This window comes from Sus scrofa, chromosome 6 (assembly GCF_054392235.1).
Source record: "Sus scrofa isolate SSC_HxYL_T2T_F1_AM1 chromosome 6, Sscrofa_HxYL_maternal_Yorkshire_Landrace_v2.0, whole genome shotgun sequence".
Lineage (NCBI taxonomy): Eukaryota > Metazoa > Chordata > Mammalia > Artiodactyla > Suidae > Sus > Sus scrofa.
The window spans coordinates 77,675,485-77,697,849 of record NC_139388.1 but is presented as its reverse complement, the minus strand read 5'-3'; the positions used below and the strand labels follow the sequence as shown (position 1 = coordinate 77,697,849).

Genomic DNA, 22,365 nt, shown 5'->3' with positions numbered 1-22,365 from the left:
ATCACAGGTTTGTGTGAGTCTTTGTTTGCCAATCCACAAATATTTATCAAGGGCCTGTTCCATGCCAACCACCTAGGCGCTGATCAGCAACTTAGGGATTTAATGTTTGTCTCCCCCACCAGACTACAGGCGCCAGGAGAAAAGTTAGGGCTGCTTTTTTGCTCACCATTGCCCCCGGACGACCTAGCAGAGTGCCTGGCACATGGCAGGGGCCTAACAAACATTAGCTCAATGAATGACTGAGAGACAGAGAGAGAAACTGTCAGACGGAGAGGGGAGAGAGAGAAGGAGCCACTTTGTATGTAAAGGAATCAGGGCTTTTCACTGTCCAGAACACGCCTCACGATCCACCAGCGAGCTGATGAATTCTGAAAGGCACCACATGCAATGCACAGCTGTAGGCATAGCAGCTGTCATGCAAAAGAGCAGAGGCCCAGAACTACGAAGAATTCAGCCTTTGTTTCTCTCTCCTGCCTCCTAACCAAAATGAAGTTAGGTCCACTGTCAATCTACCTGTCAGCTGCATGTCTTCAACAGCTGGCTTTCAGAAACACTAAGTTAATACTAGTACCGAACGAAATTTATGTTGATTTATTCGCCGACATCACTGCCTGAAAAGATATTTAAATGTCTGAGGTCACACATTAAGACCAAAACAGAACCAGGTTAATATAAAAAGTTCTTCATTTCAGGTCTTTGTAAGCTCGAAGTTAGCTTTCACAAAGTAATTTAAAAACAAAAAAGGTTTGACTATTTAAACTTCAGGTCATAAAACAGCAAACAGGTCTCCTCACCAGTAAGCTGTTCAAAACAAACTGTTAAGTTCCAATATGGAGTATGCTTCATGAGAGTATTTTAATTAAAATTTAAGATTCATTGGGTTATACATAACTCATAGTAGTAATAAATAACAGGATAAGAAACAAGAACTACTCACCCCAATTAAAAAAAAAAAATCCAGCAATATCAGCAGGTATAAAAATGAAGATGTCTAAGTTCACATATCACTAATAAAACAAAGTTTACTTTCAGTTTTTTCCTCCATATCCAAATAGAAAAAAAAAATTAAGAGACAAATAAAAAAGAAAAACAAAAAGCAGTGAAATGTTGCCCACATGCACACCAAAGTGTGCTGAACTGAGAAAAGCCTTAAGATAAAGTTGTTATTAACCTACAACTATATTTAAATATATGAGTTAGTTATGAATTCGTGAGCAAGTAAAAATTCCCCCACACTCCAAACTCCAGTCCCTGCAAATCACAACTTATCTGAAAAGGCTGGTGAGGGTAAGTTACAAACAAAAACGAACGCTAAATAAAGGAACGACTTAAATTACATAAAGTGTGTGCAAACAAAAAAAAAAATCTCAATACCCAGTTAAAACATTGAACAACAACAAAAAACACCTGGCAGTTTTTGAGACCCTGATCATCTGACTCAGATCAAAGCATTTAATGCCTAACACAGTGACAAAATCACATATGATAATCAGAGAACAAGCATTCAGTAAAAGGCCCTTGGATGGGCTAGTCATATTTGCATTACACTGTGAAAGACAAGGAATACGTAATGAAAAAAGAATGGACTTCTTGCCTACATTTTAAAGTACTGTTTTTACACTTTCCCAAAATCATGTTTACATTATGATTTTATTTACAGTGTGATTCCTACAATTCCCTTTGCAGTATTCTGAGTAAAGGACGGCCTAAAGTTCAGATGATTACAAAAATTTACTTAAGACGGAAGGCGGGCAAAAAAAAAGAAAGGAAGGAAGATTTGTATTAGTAAGAAATTACCTTGGCTATATATATCTGTGTATATAATATATATACCACCCCTTGGCTATATACATATACACACACACACACAGACTGAGTTCTAAAAAAGATTCATGAATTCTTACTAAGATTCATCATTAAAAGAAAAAGTGTGTAAAATGCCAGCTAGAAATACGATATATCCAACCAAACTAGTTTTCTCTCAGAAATTATCCCCTGCCTTCTGTGTGATTACGCTTTACCTTTTGCTTGAAACATCATAAAACAAAACTACTGGACTTGAGTCAAAAGTGACAAAACAGCACATTGTTCAACTTCCATTTTGTTAATGGCCTAATTTCGGGAAGATGTGCGCTAAAACCTTCGCCCACCCGCAAGAGTGCCGCAAACGCTCACAACGCGGTCCTGCGCGGCGTGGGGTGGCATATGGCCCGACCCGGGTGGCCCGGCGTGGCAGCGTGCGATGCGGCCCGGCCCGGCCAGGGGAGAAGTGGGGTGGCCGGGGTGGCAGGGCCCGGCCCGGGCGGATGGAGAGGCAAGAGTACAGCCGGCAGCTCTCCCGGCCCCGGAGGCCCTCCCGCACAGCTGGGGCAGACAGGAGCCACCGATCTGCGGACCTGGAAATGTCACTCTCGAAACTCATTTTATGACGCGTTGCTGGCAAATCGCACAAAAAAAGCTAAGAATATATCGGGAGTGCACAGCTCTGGAGAGACCGGCCGCCGCTTCAGCCCGCAAGTCCAGCTATTTGTGTGTGCTGTCTGCGAGGGAAGTGACAACTGGCCCTCCGCAGTGCTGGCGGCGCGGGCCGTCTCACTTTTCCGCGCCCGGCACCTCCGCCCCAAGTTAGAAAAGAGCCGGAGCTGGGCGCCCGGCGCCGTGATTCAGCAGCGGCCGGAGGGCGGGGGGGAGGGGGGGCCGGCGCCGGGTCCGGAAAAGGTCACCGACAGCCGCGGGCACCGCCTGGGCCTCGGATCCGGCCCAGGCGGGGCGGCAGCGGGGAGCCGGGCGGCGGCGGGCTCCTACCTTTCCTGCTTTTCGGGGAGCTCCGCTTGCTCCGGGCGCTGGCTCGCTCTTCCTCAATCGCAGCTGCTATCTCGGGGTTGTCTTCCCCATTGTACCAGACCAGGAGCTCCTCGCCCGGCGCGATTGGCTGCGGGGAGAGAAGAGACAGGCGCCGGGCCAATCAGAGCGGCGGTTGTTGGCGGGGCGGGGCGGGGCTCCCGGCTGGGGCGGCGCGCCGGAGGCCAGCCGGGCAGGAAGGGCTGCTCCACCTCCGCGGCCGCGGGCCGGGCAGCGCAGGGAAGGGACCCTCTGCTGGAGGGAGGACCTCACTTCCTGGCCGCCTCCTCCCCATGGAGCCCTTCGGTGGGTATTGGGATCTGATAGGTTCGCTTAAAACTCAAAACTGCCAATATACTAGGGAATCTCACTGTTGGGAGCCTCACGACTAACCACGCAGAAGGAAAATTAAACCACGGAACCATGTTGCCCATGAAATCTATGCTGATGAGAAATTTAAAGCGTAATTTAAAAGAACCTGGGCACTTTGGAAAGGGAAGTGCGGAAAGCTAATTATCAGGGCAGGTTTCAGAGTCCAAGAGCAAGTTAAGCATGATAAGAACTAAATGCCACCGCACACTTATAAATGCACCGCTAATTATATCGCGGAAATGCTAAAAGAAGAGGCGGTGTGGAGGACGCAAGCGTCCTGGCAATGTCCTCTCCCCGCACGGCCGCCAACCTGCTCCGGTCCATGGAGAATTCACTGCCTCACCCTCTGTACCACACCTAAGAGTCAATACTTTTAAATTTAGAAAGAAATGACTAAAAATACCTCACATGTAGCCTGCTCCTGAAACATTAATTCTCAACAGCCATGTAAATTATATACCACCATCATACTGATTATACCTAGAGAATAAGATCTTGAAAAAATACACTGAGTGGAAAGATTATATTCCTAAATAAAATTTAAGGAAATGATGTATTGGTTTTTCTCACAATGACTCACCTGTTTAAAAAGTTCTAAGAGTATCAACACAAGAAAAATCCCACCTAAAACCCAGTAAATAAAGTAAGAATCCACTGCGTCCATACTGGTATGAATGAAGGAATGAATGAGTGAATACCTAAGTAAATAAATAAGGGAAGCTCTTCAGTCGATACCAGCTAATCAACAAAAAAGAAACGGGAATCAGAAATTTGCCGCTGGACAATCGTCACAGGGATAACCCATGCAGGTAAGAACCATCAATGGACGATAAAAGTAGATGAAAGTCAATGAAAGTCTGAGGCGTAACAATGCAGTCTCCAAATAGCTCTCCATTAAACATTTATTAATGACAAAGTAAAAAACAATTATCTCTATAAGAAGATAAATCAACATCATATGTCTCCTGATACGATGCCCAGAAAAGAATACGGCATCACGTCTGGAGATTTCTGCCCAAAATGCATAAGTGTAATTTAATCATGATGCAACATGAGAAGGCCGAACTGTGGGATGTTCTACAGGATTACCTATCGGTTCTCTCAAAACTAAATGGTTACAGAAGACCAAGACTGAGGTGCCATCCAAACTGAGGAGATGGATAAGACATGACAAATGAAGAGTTTTCTTTGCCTAAATGTATATGATTGAAACGGCTGACAAAATTTGAGTGAGGTCTATAGATTAGTTAATAAAATACTGTGCCAGTGGAAGCTTCCTGATTTTGATCACTGCACTATGGTTATGGAAGAAGGTATCCTTGTTTTTAGGGCCAAGAGGAATTCCATGTCAGTTTAGAAACAAGCTATTTTTTCACTTCAACATACCTTTTAGTCTAGAAAAAGCCTTTGAAAGTAAATATTATTTTGTTTCACTCTCTGCAGAACTCAATGTTTATATAGCTCAAATTTTAAAATATTCTAAATTCTTTAAGACACAAGAACAGGCCACTGTTTCCTTTGTTCCCACAAGGATGGAGAAAATCTGCCATTTTCTTATCTTTGAACCAATGTATTATTATTCTTTCCCTTCCTGAATCAGTTATACCTAAACCAAAAAACTTTATCTAATATTTAAAATATTAATGAATTAAAAATAGCCATTACAGAGGTTTTTTGGCACTCTTAGGAGCCAATATGTTTCTGTTGAAGGAATGGACTTCTTTAACTATTTCTAATTCCAAACGTACAGTTTGCTTCTCTGTGTTTTTGTTACAAGTCAAAAATTTATGAAATGGTAGATCACATAATACTTGAAATGATTAGGGTTTGCAGAAATATGTAAAGTCTTAAATAAAACCAAAGTAAAAAACAACATTGGAAAGCAGTGAGGAAAAGTATATTTCCCATTTATTCCTAAACCAAACAGTATAACCAGAACACCAGCTAGAAGAACCCACTGGACTCGGAGCCTAAGCCTCCACGTTCATTCCACTCTAACTGTACTAGCGACTGGGTGAAGGTATGAGAGCAGCACAAACTCTCTAGGAGAGGATTCCTCTATTGTTGAAAAACAAACAAACACACAATATACAAATATCCCCATATCTGTTTTCACCTCAAATCTAATATAAAATTTCCAAGTGGAGAATGAACTGGTGAATACCTAGATTAAGAGGAACCTGATTTGCTAGCTATGGAACAACCTTCCAAACTGTTGGCGACTGAGATGAGTGTTACATTATTGAGCTATATACTTCCCAACTCCATATTAAAAGAGCTACACACAGGAGTGCCTGCTGTGGCGCAGTGGGCTAATGATCTGGCTTGTGTCTGTGGAGGCACCAGTTCAATCAATCCTTAGCCCGGTGCAGTGGGTCAAGGATCCTGTGTTGCTGCAGCTATGGTGTAGGTCACAGCTCTGGCTTGGAAACTTCCATATGCTATGGGGGCGGCCGAAAAAAAAAGAGAAAATGACAATAAATAGCTACACAAATAGCAGTTCTTTATAAAGAGGAAAATAATGTATCTTTTAAAATCAATGATTGCTTGCTTCTGTACTGCACTGTTTTTTCTTCTGCGCTGCTTAGCACATTTAAGATCTTTTAGTCAAATTTCAGAAGACAAGAAGGTTTATGTCCTTAAACATAGAAAATATAAACCCACATTAAAAAATATAGTAAAAACCCAAACAACCTTTTAAAATATATTCTGATATTTAACAAACAAGACTTTAAATTCTTGCTTTGAGTTCTGATAGGCCCATAGAATGAAGCACACTCTCTTCTCTATCAGTAAACACAAACTTGAAATTTTACCAGACCAATTAGGAACAGGCAAGGGTTCCCATAAATATTCCTGAGGTCAAATTAAGAGAAATACGCCAGAGCGATGAAAACACACAAAGCATTCCACGCTTACCCACCTATAATCTCTCCCCCAAAGAGATCTGTGGTCTCGGTCAGACAGCCTCCACTCTCAAACGGGTGAACCGAACTAAAGACTAAACTCATATGTTTCCCTACAGGCTCCTCAGCCCCGCTGATCTGGCCCCTGCCCACCTCACCAGCCTCATCTACCACTCCTCTCCTGGATCCAGCCCAACCAGGATCCTTTAAAAAACAAAAACAAAAAGCAAAAATCTAGTTTATCCCCACTTCAACATCAAGGCCCCTCCCTCTTCCTGAACTGCTCCTAACTGCTGGGTGCTCCTTCCCACACCAGCAGGGGAAGGGGGGAGGGAGAGGGAGGGGGACCATATGTCTTGTCTTCCCTGACCCTCCCCCTACCTAGAGCCTCTTATCACATTTTATTGGCTTCAAAGCACTTACCGCTATCTGAAATCATTTTGTTTATTTGTTCAATTGGTGATGATCTGCCACCTCCCCCATAAACTGGAAGCTCCACAAGGCCAGAAACCTCGTCTGCTCTGCCCGCAACTAAGGAAGAACACTGGGTACACAACAGACACTCGATACCTATTTGTTGAATTCAGGAGCAGATGAATGAATGGATAGCAAGCTAACAACCCTCAGGAATTTAAAATAGTTTCTAATCATATTGCAAACAAAACCAGTGCTGAGATTTCTCAGTTATCTAGGTGATAGTTGAGAAGGCGATAGAGAGCTCAGAAGAACATCACATGTAATTTATTTGCAAAACCCAAGCCACAGAAAGCTTAATCTAGAAGAATATAATTAGATAATCACTAGTAAGGAATCTGAAAGGCCTATGCATACCTGAGCAAACTTCAAAGGTCGGGATTGGGAGAGGTCTGCAAAGACCAGAGCTATGTTACTTCAAACAAAGAAAAGTAAAAATAATAGTAGTATAGCCAGCAAACACCCTGAGTACTCAGGTTAGAATGAGGAACTATTCACAGAACCTTATACTTATTGCCTTCATCTTCACAACCGGATATATTAATTTCACTATTACCTCCATCTTGACAGCTGAGAAAACTAACAAAGGGGGTGTAAGTACACATAGTCACACAAATCGAAGCCAAAATCTGCTCATGAGGCAGTCTGCTCCAGAGTCCCCCATCCCGACCACGACACTACACTGCCTGGCCAGAAATGGCAGCTATCATTTATCGAGCACTTCTTAGATGCTAGAACTCCACTCACAATCACCCAGGCAATCATCATGACAGCGCTACAGGGTCGATATTGTAACTGACTGTATCTTTAAAATGTGGAAACGGAGGCAGAGAAGGGTAGTGCTGGTACAATCGCGACTTGCCTGCGGTCACAGCGCAAGCCAGGATTTAACCCAGGAGTCTGGCCCCAAGAGTTGCTTCCCAAACACATTCTCTCTTCCTTCTCAACATTCCTCTGCCTTGCTATCCGAGATGATCACATTTTCAGCCAAAGTCTGATGAAGGAACTGCCAAGTGTCCAGTGTTTTTCTGGGCTTGCTCTCCCCTGGAGCCCCATGAAAGTCCCCCCATTGTCTTGTATCCATCTCCTCGCTGGTATTTCACCTCCACCAGATTCCTGTCTCACTGACTCAACCAGGTGTAACCCTCACTTTAAATAAATTTGAGAAACAGAATGAATTCTTGAATCGAATTTTGAATCCAATTCCAAACTCCAATGTAACCAAATTGTACAGTATTGGCTACTAGAAAATCATGCTATCAGAATCCTACACAAAGAAAATGGTACAGAAGGTTATAAAAATTTTAAATGAGAAAGAACCACAGAGTTCCGGTTGTGGCACAGTGGAAACGAATCTGACTAGGAACCATAAGGTTGCAGGTTTGATCCCTGGCCTCGCTCAGTGGGTTAAGGATCTGCCATTGCTGTGAGCTGTGGTGTAGGTCGCAGACACAGCTGAGATCCTGTGCTGCTGTGGCTGTGGCATAGGTTGGTAGCTACAGCTCTGACTGGACCCCTAGCCTGGGAACTTGTGCATATGCCGCAGGTGTGGCCCTAAAAAGCCAAAAAAAAAAAAAAAAAAAAAAAAAAAGGTACCACAGAAAAGTAGTTCCTGCAGGGACTGGAAACAAAGAAGTGGGTTTATATGAGGTAAAGGGCAATCTAATTGGCTGAAGATGATGGGAAAAAATACAAAGGAAAAGCAAAGGAAAACCAGACAGTTATAATAAGCTAACTTCCAGAGGTCCTAGAGGGCCACGGCAAAACTCGGGAAGCTGCAAAGCTGACCACCATCTTAAATGCTTGCTCATCAAGAGTTTTCACCTCCATGGAGATCATTTTTTTCATGGACTGTCCCCTAATCTATGATATTTTTAATGGAAGTAAGTGAATAAAGAAAAATCTGCCTTAACAGCAATTTTAGCAAACATACCTATTCCAAAAAGCAAAAAGCAACAATAACCTATCTTCAGAGCCTCAAGACTCTGCCTCTGAGAACATTTCTAAGCACAATGAGTGCAGATTTGCCCTCCGAGAGCACATGAAAATGAAGGAGACAGATGAGGGTTTGCCTGGTGCAGATATAGCAATGCTTCCTAATTCTAACTTCCCCGAATGTACTCAGTGACCTCCGACCTCACCACAAACTCTAAAAAATGACTTTCCTCTTCTCAGTAAGTAATGTCTCCAAATAAAAATCTGGCAGAAATAAGAAACATGTTCTACTCAATTTCCATTCTGAAAAAAGACTAGGGAAAAGAAAACCTAATCCAAAGCTACAATGAACACTAAGAATGTGTTTTCAGTTACACAAAACCGCTAGAGCGACTGAGAGTTTCTTACAGTTGGAACAATCTGCCATTTGGTTCCCAATGCATTTGTATCTTAAAAGGAGGGAAGTAGCTGCCACAGGCTTAACTCATCAGCGTCTATAAAGATGCAGCATCTATAAAGACAGAGCACGTGATTACTCAACACCATCTTCATGCTTTAGTGCCCTTACTCACCCGAAGCAGTGGCAACTGTGTACTAAAAGCACAGACCTTTCAATACGTTGAGAAACCACTTTCAAATATAACCCTTTCAAGGTTTGCGAAGTCCTCACTGACGGTCACGACTAAAGATAGAGTTTGCAAAGCTGCACGCAGGGTAACTACGAATTCTAACATTCTTACCTTTAAAGTTTTATAGTAAATGGCCCTGTTGATTTCCAGTGGAAATAAATTCTGCTCTTCTCCTGAGCAAGCCCAATTCACATAGCGCAGCCAGTTCCCCTTCTCTGGATCAGTGGCATCAATGCACATCCATCCCAAATTTGGGTAATAGACCTTGGGATGGGGAAAAAACACATTCGTTAAAATAGGAATATCTTATCCGGACAGAACTCTACTTAAAAGAGACACATGCACCCGCATGTTCATTGCAGCACTATTCACAATAGCCAGGACATGGAAACAACCCAAATGTCCATCAACAGATGACTGGATTAGGAAGATGGGGCATATACACACAATGGAATACTACTCAGCCATAAAAAAGAATGACATAATGCCATTTGCAGCAACATGGATGGAACTAGAGACTCATACTGAGTGAGTGAAATGAGTCAGAAAGACAAACACCAATACTATATGGTATCACTTATAACTGGAATCTAATATCCAGCACAAATGAACATCTCCACAGAAAAGAAAATCATGGACTTGGAGAATAGACTTGTGGCTGCCCAACAGGGAGAGGGAGGGAGTGGGAGGGATCCGGAGCTTGGGGTTATCAGATACAACTTAGAATAGATTTACAAGGAGATCCTGCTGAGTAGCATTGAGAACTATGTCTAGATACTCATATTGCAACAGAACAAAGGGTGGGGGAAAAAATGTATACATGTAAGAATAACTTGACCCCCATGCTGTACAGGGGGGAGGGTAGGGGGTAGGAATATCTTTAAAATGTTTCCATTTTCAACATCCAAGACAACTCTTGCTCATCATATGCACTCTATAAAGCAGTTCTTAGAAACAAAATAAATAAGCAATAGAAAAAAGAAAAATAAGGATAAAAACTGAGCTCCCAAATGGTGTCATCCTCGTTAGTTACTCTTCTATTTGGGTATAATTTTTTTTCTCCTAAACTTAACGCACTATATAGTAAATACGCTTGACGATCTCCAAGTGCTTTGCAAATACGTACACAAAGACAAGTGACTGCTCCACTCCCTACAGTGCAACTCAGGAAGAGTGAGGCTTCTGCAGTATTCCGCAGCCCCTGAATTCCCTGAGCTTGCTAGGCTGTTCCGCAAGTCGAGTGTAAGGCCCAGTCCTGCTGGGGTTCACAGCTCAGCTGGCTCCCCTGCTGCAGGGCTACAGACACTTCAGTAAGAGGGCAGGCAGTGTGAACCTCCACGTGGGGGACAGGGTATGATGCTTTTGTAAACTCAGCTGACCTTTAAGCCTTCTCTACCCAGGGCATCTGTACTCTGGGAAGTATCAGTACCCTTCCAAAATAAAGACCAAAAAACTCAACCCCTCCTTCAGAAGTCCGATCAACTCTATTCCTGCAAGAAGCCTTCCCTGATTGCCCACTGCCAGTCACCTCCTCCTCCCATGCTGCCAGCACTCATTCCCTCACTTTAAAGAAAAGCTATCAAGCAGCTATTTTTTTATATCCATCCATACATATATCTATGTTTTCTGTCCCCAAAATTAGACTGTGAAACACTTGATCAGGCACTGAAATAGAACTGCAGGATCAATGTGCGACAGTCCTGTCAAAAACAAAGCAAAAGACATGCACCTTTTTCTTTCTCTTTTGGAAGAAAGGAGAGAATCCTGATGCCTCCACTTCTTTCCTCCACACTGACAGCCAAGGCACCTACCACTCATCTCTTCTCTCCTGCACGTGTTAAATAAACACCCTTGTTTACTGCAGTTTTCCTTCCGGAACAAAGCCCCTGCTCTGGGGCTCCTCTGAGCAGGGCTGTGTCTCCCCGTGCCTGGGACTGCCAGGGCAGCGGCCCCCTTACTGACCACTGACACCACTTCCCTCCTGCTGGGAGTTTGGATGCCCAGCATCATGCTACATGCTTCCCGTAGTATCTCATTTAACCTTATGCATTAGGTTCATTATTATCCCTTTTTTTAACATGCAGAAGTTAAGGATAAGAAATTAACTCTCCCAAAGTCATTCACTTATTAATCGTTAATTAACTTCAGTGACTGACACACAGAAACTAATCTTTAAAATGCAACAGAATTTTGCTTAATGTAACTACAAATTCCCAGATTGCACAAGTACCACAACACCATGGGGCCAGGGTAGTGAAAAGACAGGAAGAATTAGACTCTTTCCCGCTCAGGCGAATACAATAACTTTTTTTTTTTTGCTTTTTTAGGGCTGCATGTATGGCATATGGAAGTTCCCAGGCTAGGGGTCAAAGCAGAGCTGCAGCTACGGGCCCTGAGCCACAGTCACAGAAATGAGGTATCCTTAACCCACTGAGAGAGGTCCAGGGTCAAACCTGCATCCTTATGGATACTAGAAGGGTTCATTGCTGCTGAGCCACAACGGGAACTCCTCTCAGGCAAAGATGATTTTAAAAGGCAGGTAAAACTCCCACTCTAGCTCAAACTCAACAATGATATGTAACAAACCTATTTCTAAATCTTTATAATGACCAAGAAATACTCAGCTTACTTGATCCCACAGAGAAATACTTTCATATAATCAATAATTTTTCCTCAGCCAAACTGCAAAACAGTGCTTTTTACAAAGCAAAGGTGCCTGACTATGTACTATTATAAAATCACTTCTACCAGTTAACTTTCAAATGGGAATTCCCCATCTGGAGAAAAGAACTGAAGCAAGAGAAACACCTCTAGCCAAGCACTGGGCTGGATGCTCTATGTGTTATCTTATTTAACCTTTCAAGAACTCAATGAAACACTGGCGTTCCCATTGTGACGGAGTGGAAACGAATCTGACTAGTATCCATGAGGATGAGGGTTTGATCCCTGGCCTCAATCAGTGGGTTGGTGATCCAGAATTGCCGTGAGCTGCGGTGTAGGTCAGATCGCAGATGCAACCTGGATCTGGCGTTGCTGTGGCTGTGGCGTGAGCCAGCAGCTGCAGCTCTGATTTGACCCTTAGCCTGGGAATATCCATGTGCTGCAGGCTCGGCCCTAAAAAGCAAAACAAAAACAAAAACAAAACCCCCAAAAAAGAACTCAATGAAATATTCTAAAGCCTCTTTTATAAATGAAGACACTAGGGAAAGTTGGTAATTTTACTGGAATGCTGAAGTCCCTAAAAGTCAGAGCTGGGATTAAACCTGGTCCTCATTTACTCTTCCATTTCTACTTTTTTCTCTTTCCAACCCCCTCCTCGCATCTTTGACCTTCCCGAGGTTATCCAGGCCTAACCTCCTTTCCGTCCCTACCACTACACAGAGGCTGGGTGTCACCTCTCTGTCAAGCACAATGTAATTTTAAAAATACACCACCCCATTTCCATTCAATTTAATCCAGTCATTTCAAAAGCCATAAAAGTAATCTAAAGTCATATTTTAGTACACACTCCAATTTAAAAACACATTCAAAATTATATCCTCGTGACATATAGAGAAAGGTCTATAAAGAATAAACCAAAGCAATAAACACTTATTACCTATGGGTTGGGGGCAGTGATGGTTACCAATATCCTTGCTTATCATTTACTTGTTATATTACTCATGTATTAATTCAAATTTGCAAATTAAAAAAAATTCTCATTCAAGTATTGTGAACGTGTATCATCATTCACATCCTCAACTGTCTGCCTCTGACACAACAACCAACCTACTTTGACAGAAACTCGTGCCAGGAATTAAGGCAGAGCAAGGAAGACACCTCCTCATGCTGTTCATCCAAACAGGCCCCCCACAGTAAAGAGTCTCCAAAAACAAGGCCCTTCCCCAGGCTGTGCTCTAGACCTGCCCCTCCGCCTGCACGTCGCCTAGAGCCTTAATACACTGAAGTCAGACACAGAACCTCTCCTGGAGATCCAAGCTCCAGGGCAGTGGCTCCGGTCTGTCACACTCTCTGAGGCTCCTTTCACCTTTATTTCTCTGGGGATCTGGCTGATTGAATTTCCAACTTACAGCATTACTGCGACGTTTCCCACTTTCCCTGTCTGTTTCCAGAAGACCGACAACACTGAATCACATTTTCATGCCTTTAGACGGACAAAAGGAGTAAAGGGGAGACAGGAGGTTCACAGGGCTGTGACCCCAACCTGCACAGCCCTTACGGCCAATGCGTTTCCATAAGTAAACAGCAACTCTGAGTGTGTTCAGAAGTCAACCAGGATTCTACCCTCCCCCAGTATTCTAACTTTCTGGTTCAAAATAGAGCCCATGTTCTAAACTTAGAACAGAAAGAAATTCTATGCAAAAATAAAGATTGGTAATCTTTTAAAAAGTACTCAACCATTAAAAAAAAAAAAAAAGTATTTTTATCCTCTACATGATCATTCAAGGGCTTCTCTTTGATGTTGAGGTTCAAATATTTACTTAGCCAGAGTCATCTATATCAAGTAATTTCATATACATCATCTCATTTGCAACCACACAAATCTATGAGAAGTTTGTTATCCTCATTTAAAAGAGAAGATTAAAAAAAAGGGGGTAACCTCCTTTTGGTATAATAGCACTTCAATGAAAACAATTATTTTTTTGTCTTTTTTTTTTTTTGCTATTTCTTGGGCCGCCCCTGCGGCATATGGAGGTTCCCAGGCTAGGGGTCGAATGGGAGCCATAGCCACCGGCCTGACGCCAGAGCCACAGCAACGCAGGATCCGAGCCGTGTCTGTGACCTACACCACAGCTCACGGCAACGCCGGGTCGTTAACCCACTGAGCAAGGGCAGGGACCGAACTCACAACCTCATGGTTCCTAGTCGGATTCGTTAACCACTGCGCCACAACGGGAACTCCAAGATTTTTTTTGTGTGTGTCTTTTTTTTTTTTGCTATTTCTTGGGCCGCCCCTGTGGCATAAAAACAATTATAAAATGCTTATAAAGTATAAAGAACGGAGTTCCCGTCGTGGCGCAGTGGTTAACGAATCCGACTAGGAACCATGAGGTTGCGGGTTCGATCTCTGGCCTTGCTCAGTGGGTTAAGGATCTGGTGTTGCCATGAGCTGTGGTGTAGGTTGCAGATAGGGCTCGGATCTGGCGTTGCTGTGGCTGTGGTGCAGGCTGGCAGCTGCAGCTCCAATTTGACCCCTAGCAATGGGAACCTCCATATGCCACGGGAGCGGCTCAAGAAATGGCAAAAACAAAACAAAACAAAAAAAAGAATGTATGTTATTGGCCCTGATACCTAGAAAACACTACACTTTCTTGGTCTGTTCACATTTCAGTTTTTTTTTTTTTTTTTTTTTTTTTTTGAGACACCAGAATTAGACACCCAGAGAGCTTGTGAAGGACCGTAAGACAGCCACCCCACAGAACTAACTTTCCAGGGGCTATAGACAAAATGGATCTTTAATACCATTAAAGATACTTCACTCCTCAGACTGCTCTAGCAATAGGGGCTTCTTTTAAGAGCTATTCGAGTGTATCACTGTATCTGAAATATTCTGAAGATTCTCGAGTAAGGGAAAAAAATCTAATAGGTAGTGGCACATTTTACTACAATAAGCCAACCTATAGGTGATTCTAAAACACAAATTTAGAAACTACATAGCTAGGCCTCTCAAGCCTGCAAAGCCCAGCCCTAGAGCCATGGGTTAATAAAGCCCCACACTGCCTGACCCTTGACCCTCATTTGAAATTACTTTAAGTATCATACCTACAACTACACAAATGTTTCTGGAAAACTGCACAACAGATGCTCAATAAATGTTGAGGGGCTCAAAGTAGGCCCCCAATCAGTATCTATAGGATGAGTGAATTAACTCATTCTTTTAGTAGGCCCCCAATCAATATCTATAGGATGAGTGAATTAACTCATTCTTTTTTTTTTTCATCTTTTTGCTTTTTCTAGGGCCACTCCCGCGGCACATGGAGGTTCCCAGGCTAGGGGTCTAATCGAAGCTGTAGCTGCCAGCCTACGCCACAGCCACAGCAATGCCAGATCCGAGCCACGTCTGCGACCTACACCACAGCTCACGGCAACGCCGGATCCTTAACCCACTGAGCAAGGCCAGGGAATCAACCCGCAACCTTATGGTTCCTAGTCGGATTCGTTAACCACTGGGCCACAATGCGAACTCCCGAAATAACTCATTCTTAAATTAGAAATTTGAACTCTGGGAGTTCTCTTGCAGCACAGCAGGTTAAGGATCCAGTGTTGTCACCATAGCAGCCTGGGTCACTGATGTGGCGCGGGTTCAATCCCTAGCCTGGGAATCTCCACAAGCTGCAGACGCAGCCAAAAAGAAAGAAAAATTCTTCTAACTCTGGCCATGGATGTATAAAAATTCCATATAACACTAGAAATCATATGCAAAATGTTTCATATATGTGTGCATTTGTGTATTTTATGGGGAGATTTTCAAAAGGATCCACAACCCAAAAAAGTAAGAATCTCTGGGCTCTGCTAGTGGGAAGAGCACCCAACTGGCAACCAAGAACTTGGGCTCTAGACCTAACTCCAAGATCCGTTTTCGGACATCAGGCAGGTGACCTGCACCCAGTCTTCTCAGTATTTTATTCCACAAAAATCTCCATGGGGTATTGCCAGTAGTCTAGCTGATACCACAAACCTTATGTTCCAAGCTTGGTGCTCCAGAACAAAGGACAGTGCCCAGCACATGGTAGAAGTTTAACAGGAAGGGATTAAATGAGCAAATAAACACACCAAAAGAATCTTTTTCTTTTTGCACCATATCAAGCTGCCAATCTGAGTACCAGTTAACTTATTCAGGAAGACAGCCTAATTCTCTGCACTTCAACATCCTCATTGTCCTGAAGGTCCCAAGAAAAGGACATGATTGGTCTAGCAGCTTCTATGACAACCAACTCTGTGGCTAGCCCACTTTTAAGTACCAAGTTCAAAGTCTTTGCACTCTTATTAATCATACCGTTTCACAGTAAACCTAAAACCCCAGACATCACCACACTCACTCCCATTGCTTCTCTCCTTCATACTGAGACCAGGGTTCAGCAAACTTTTTTTTGCAAAGGGACAGACAGTAAATATTTTCAGTTGTGCATGTAATAGGGCCACTGTAGGGCAAAAGCAGCCTCAGATAGCATGTAAACAAATGAATGTTGCTGTGATCTAGTAAAAGTTTATTAGTGAACTGATGTTTGCATGTCATGTAATTTTCCTGTGTTGCAAAATTTTTTTTCTGCTTTTTAGGGCTGCACCTGCAGCATGGAGGCTCCCAGGCTAGGGGTCGAATCGGAGCTATGGCTGCCCACCCAGGCCACAGCCACTCCAGATCTGAGCTGCATCTACGACCTACACCACAGCTCAGGGCAATGCAGAATCCTTAACCCACTGAGCGAAGCCAGGGATCAAACCCTCAACCTCATGGTTCCTAGTTGGATTTGCTTCCACTGCACCATGACAGGAACTCCCCTGTGTTTCAAAATATTTGATCTTTGTTCCAACCACTTAAAAATGTAAAAACCATTCTTACCTCCAGGACTGTAAAAAAACCAGTGGCAAGTTGGACTCCCCTAGGGTTTTCTAGGTCCTTTCCTATGGTACTTCTCTGATACATGGTATAAAAGTTGGAAAGGAGCAATAAGAGTGAAGCGGTTCCTTTCTGAAAAAAGGTTCCGCAGAATCGGCTGGCCGACTTCTCTACTCTTTTATCTTCTTGCCTCCATTTTTAACTTAGACATATTTGAAATTAGAAGAATTGAGATAGCAAAGATTATGAAATGCACTTGTTAATATCTGATCATAACAGTGCTGAATGATAAAAAGTTCATTTTCACTCCTGAAAGAAAAATCCATAAAAGTCTTCTCATTATAGAAAAATAATTTCTCCATCAATTTTAGTTGAAATACAATTCTACTGCTTCTCTCCATCCTCCTGACTCAAAATCTGTGGCCTGAATGAATAACATGCAAATAGAAGCTGTGAACTATGTTTTCAAATGGAAGAATGGAAGAAAAAACTATTAAAAACATTAACAATACTGAGATTTTTAAAAGCTAGGAAGGAATGTTTACTCTTGGTGCTTATAAATTAGTATAATCCTTCTGGAGGTCCGTTAGGAAAATTTACCAAAAATTAGAATGTTGTACCAATTTCTGGTTTACAGCAAAGTCACTCAGACACACACACACACACACACACACACACACACACACACACACTCTCTTTATTTTCCATCATGGTCTATCCCAGGAGATTGCATATAGTTTACTGTGCTATACAGTAGGACCTTGTTGCTTATTTATTCTAAATGTAATAGTTTGCATTAAAATGTACATAACTTTTGACTTAACAGTTATACTTATAAGACACTATCTTAAGATAACCAGACAAGTGAGCAAATATGTATATACAGTGAGTTTCATACTTTGAAGAACTGTTAAGATCATGAAAAGATTCAAACTGCTTAAATACCCATTGGTTAAACAGTGGAAGGATACAGTGGAATTCTAGGTAGCTATAAGACATAATGCAGATAAGCATTTGAAATAGACATGTCTACAATATATTGAAAGAAAAAAGCAAATTACAAAACTGCATATATATACTGTTTGATCTCAATTGTGTGAAATGTCTATATACGATGTTTGTATATGTCCTAGTGTGTGTGAGTGGCAAAGAGCAGAGAGTTTAAAGAATGTTCTCACACCAAGATGTTCACAGGTGATTTTCACTTTCTTGTTTACAGTTTTCTGTATTGTTTATTTTATTTTGCGGTGAGCAAGTATTATTTTTATAATGTAAAAAAGACTTCCTAAAAGATGTAACACCAAGAGTGGACCCTGATACAAACCATGGACTCTGACTGATAACAGCATGTCACCTGCAGCAAATGCCCCACGCGGGTGGAAATGCGGACAGTGAGGGAAGCTGTGTGCAGGGCTCAGGGGGATATACGGAACTCTGTACTTTCTGCTCACTTTTACTGTGGACCAAAAACTGCTCTAGAATAAAAAGACTCTTTAAAAAAGACTTATTTAAACAATTTGCATGTAAACAATTCAAACGTTCTGTTTATCACCAAGAAATAGCAACAATAACAACAACAACAACAACAAAAAAAGACAAAAAGACAAAAAAAAAAAAAAAAAAAAAAAGGAGTTCCCGTCGTGGTGCAGTGGTTAACGAATCCGACTAGGAACCATGAGGTTGCGGGTTCGATCCCTGCCCTTGCTCAGTGGGTTGACGATCCGGCGTTGCCGTGAGCTGTGGTGTAGGTTGCAGACGCGGCTCGGATCCCGCGTTGCTGTGGCTCTGGCGTAGGCCGGTGACTACAGCTCCGATTCAACCCCTAGCCTGGGAACCTCCATATGCCACGGGAGCGGCCCAAGAAATAGCAACAATAACAACAACAACAAAAAAAAAGACAAAAAGACAAAAAAAAAAAAAAAAAGTTCTGTTTATCAGAAGCAATGTGAGCCTCACAAAAGTGAACTGGAAAGACTTTTATTAGAAGCGGCTTCAGAATACTGCACTAAGTGGTGGGCTGGGTGGGCTGGGGGAATACTTCATGAAGCCCAGCATTTAGCTGGCCAGCAGTTCCCCACCAGAACTGATCAAAGAGTGCTCTCCTCTTTCCAGACTCTGCCTGTTTTGTGCACTCACCTGAGGACATGCTGCTGTTTCTCTCCTGTTATTTCTGACTTAGCAGAATGTTTTCAGAGAAAGCTTAGAGGACTTAAGACTATGTTAGATAATCAAGGGCTCAAGAAAAGCAATTTAACACTTTGTCTTAGCTTAGCTTTAAAATGGAGTTCTACCAGAGGCAAAAGACCAGACTGCTAAAAGATAAACTGGTCTTAAGGGGCTTTAATGGCAGAACAAATGCCGAGATGAGATTCTAATGATAAGTAGTTTCTGTTACATTAATAAGAGCCATTCTGATGCAAGACCTCTAAGGATAAGACCAAGGTAGTAATAAGTGAAGTAACAGAAACACTAAATTTTATGTGGATTTTTATTTTCTTCTTTATAAGAAACATTGTAATTTATGCTCTTTTGTGTGCTTTGCCAAATACAGACTTATACATGTTTATGTCATATACCTACTTTTATTTTAACAGAGCAAAAGGCTTAAAGCTTTCTGTAAGAAATACATACTTCAGAGCTGAAGCCACCTGAGTGACGTCCAACTGTGATCACACAGTAGTAGTGAGCATTCTGCACTGTGAATGATATCCACATTTTTTTTTTAATTGCAGGCAAGAAAAACCAGTCTTGATGAGAACTAAACCTTTAAGCCTAATTAACAAAAAGCGGCAATGTTATATGGATTCACAAACTGGAGTCGTATATAGGTAGAAGTATCTTAAATTTGCAATGGGATATTAATGGATTCATAGTAAAAATCGAATCTCTTAACACATCATGACCCCAAATTACAATTTTCACCAAGAGACTATGAATTCATACTATATATGAATTTCAATACAAATGAAGTTTAGTTTCCAAAAGGCACCATTAATAGTTTATACAATATGCCCAACATCACATTGTTATGTTGAATAAAATGGGTACCAAAAACTTAGATTAATATAATGACATTTGTTCACTCTTAGTGTTACACACACAGAACTCGAGGAAGCATTTCCTCGCTAGGATTAATGCTAATCTAGTAGAGTGTGTTTGTTGATTTCCCTTAAGAAACTTCTAAAGTGAAAAACGCAATTTATTTGGGGGCATAATTTTGTGGTCAAGACCTTTTTAATCAATCAGGCATTATCTCCAGTTAATGTTCTTTCGGCTTGGCAGTTTTTCTACAAATAACAGCACTCTTTTTAACTCAAAAATTATGAAACAGCGTAAAGTAATTACTCCCGTGGTAAATCCTCGTTTCCTATGTCCTCTTGGGTTAAGGGTCACTAGGTGTATTATAAGGAATTCAAAGAGATTCTCAAAATCAGAGAGAGGAACTGTCAGAATTTTCAAGGTGAGAAACACTGCTCATAGCACCGAGAAAAACGGCAACATACCTCAAACTTCTTCATGGAAAGTGTCCAGACATTTCTTAGGCATACTTTATTTTTAGACTTTTATATGTTTCCATGTGAAACAGATGTGATTCAACTTAAGACAATCTGACAGGAACGCTTTTTTCCCTCTCAGCCAAAAGACTTCACTTGCTTTAAAAGGAGTCACGCCACCAAGCTTCCCCAGGCACTTGATCTGAACTAGATGCTGGCTTTGCATGCAACGCTCCAGGAAACAATAACAAGATGTTTCATCTTCACAGCTTTCTTAATGAGATTATTTTTTATTCTCCCCATGTTTAAACTGAGGGGTTTAGGGCCCAGAGGCTAAAGGCGGGATGTGAACCCAGGCACTCCCATGAAACATTTTTACCTGTCTCACTGTCAGGCAGGAGACTCGGGTTCTGGTTCTGCTGACACCACTCTCACCACGGGGGCCCCACGGGGAAGAGGAGCTCCCTCTGCTCTAGCTGGCTTCCCCGCAGAAAAAGTTTGCCAGCGCTCCCTGCCTTCCAGGATTGCTGGGAGAATGTGCAATGAACAGAATGAGAGCCATGCTAAAAAGTTCAAAGCACCACATAAAACTACTGTGTGCTAAACACATCCAACTCTGAATGTTCCGGCAACACAAGATTACTTCCTAAAATACGGAGAAGAGCCCAACAGCGCTGTATTTGTAGCCACCTTGGAGTGTCTTTTGTGGTGCCTGTCCACAAGCCTGTAACGTGGCAGACCAAAGTCTTGGCTGCAAAGCAAAGCCCCCTGAACAAGGCATGTAAAAAGCCGATTTGCTATTGGTTGTTGAGGACAGCCAAGCACTTTCGAAACACAAACGTTACCAGCAGTCTGGATCCAAAGAAACACATTTTCTCTCTAATAAAAATAGTCTTGACTTTAAATAACATATTAGGATGACGATTTTAATTTCAAGATGTCAAGTCCTAAGAGAAGAGAATTTCTTCAAAAATGCACAGAGTTCTGATAAACAAAGGACCAGAATTATTTCTTACCTCCCACATGTATACATTATTCTTAACCTGAGACCTTTTTTTCTTATCACCGACAAATGGCCCAAACTTTTTGCCTTTTAAAATTGGTTTAGTGGCCCAGACACCTAGAAAAGAAAACCAGTATGTTTATAATGTACTGTGGTTAGTTTAAAAACTAAAGCATTATAATCTCTTCAGTTTCACAAAATATTTTAAAAGACTAGACAGCCTAAAAGCAAGATAATGTCACATTAACTGAGATCATGTGAAATCGACTTAAATCAAGTTGAGTGTGGATTTTTATTTTTTTCTTTATATTCTTCTGTATTGTCCTAATAGCCTATAAAGAACCCATGCTGCTTTATAAGAATGTTTTATATTTGTTTGTTTTTAATTTTTACATGTGCAATTACCCAGACAGCACAATCACAAACATTTGGAGAATAACACAATCGCAACAATTAAAACAGAAAAAACACTGGAATGTAGTGAAACTACAAATAGTTTTTAAACTTCCCTTTCTCACTTTTCTACAGATTTCATATTATCCCCAGTGAACACAGTTGCTTTTATAAAGGGTCAGAAATAGTTTTATGAGTAAAATTTTTTTTTTTTTTTTTTTTTTTTTTTTGCCTTTTCTAGGGCCGCTTCTCGCGGCATATGGAGGTTCCCAGGCTAGGGGTGCAATTGGAGCTGTAGCTGCCAGCTTACACCAGAGCCACAGCAACGCGGGATCCGAGCCGCATCTGCAACCTACACCACAGCTCACAGCAATGCCAGATCCTTAACCCACTGAGCAAGGGCAGGGATTGAACCCGCAACCTCATGGTTCCTAGTCGGATTCGTTCACCACTGCGCCACGAAGGGAACTCCTATGAATAAATATTTTTGAAGTGTTTTCTCAAAGTGGAAAACCCACTCTTCTCTCCATTTCTTGAAAACTTGAGCAAACTCACTTTTCAGAGTTTCAAACAACCAAGCTTTGTGCTGCTGGGTGGTTTTTGTCAGGGCTACTTCTATTTTCTCTGCACCGACCATGAGGCAAACACACCAGATGAAGCTGTGGGTACCATGTCAGCAGGTGCCCTGGAGTCAAGGGGCGTCACCCTGAGCAGGTCCCCTTGCCTTCTGACCTTAGTTTCCTCACGTCCAGAGGGAGGC

At 42.0% G+C, this 22,365-nt stretch overlaps 1 protein-coding gene across 7 annotated transcripts in view; it reads right to left on the bottom strand.

The window, feature by feature from the left end:
* PRDM2 (PR/SET domain 2) overlaps window positions 1-22,365 on the bottom strand; it is a 120,287-nt gene that overhangs the window by 63,076 nt on the left and 34,846 nt on the right. For 5 of the 7 annotated variants that reach the window (XM_021097561.2, XM_084962865.1, XM_084962867.1 and 2 more), the window contains 3 exons: window positions 21,226-21,329; window positions 9,269-9,421; window positions 2,806-2,932 (listed from right to left, as the gene is read on the bottom strand). In XM_021097561.2, coding sequence (XP_020953220.2) covers window positions 2,806-2,932; window positions 9,269-9,421; window positions 21,226-21,329 — 384 coding nt within the window. Of the gene's footprint in view, window positions 1-2,805; window positions 2,933-9,268; window positions 9,422-21,225; window positions 21,330-22,365 lie in introns of those variants that run through there. The other 2 variants (XM_084962870.1, XM_084962869.1) reach the window with 2 other exon arrangements.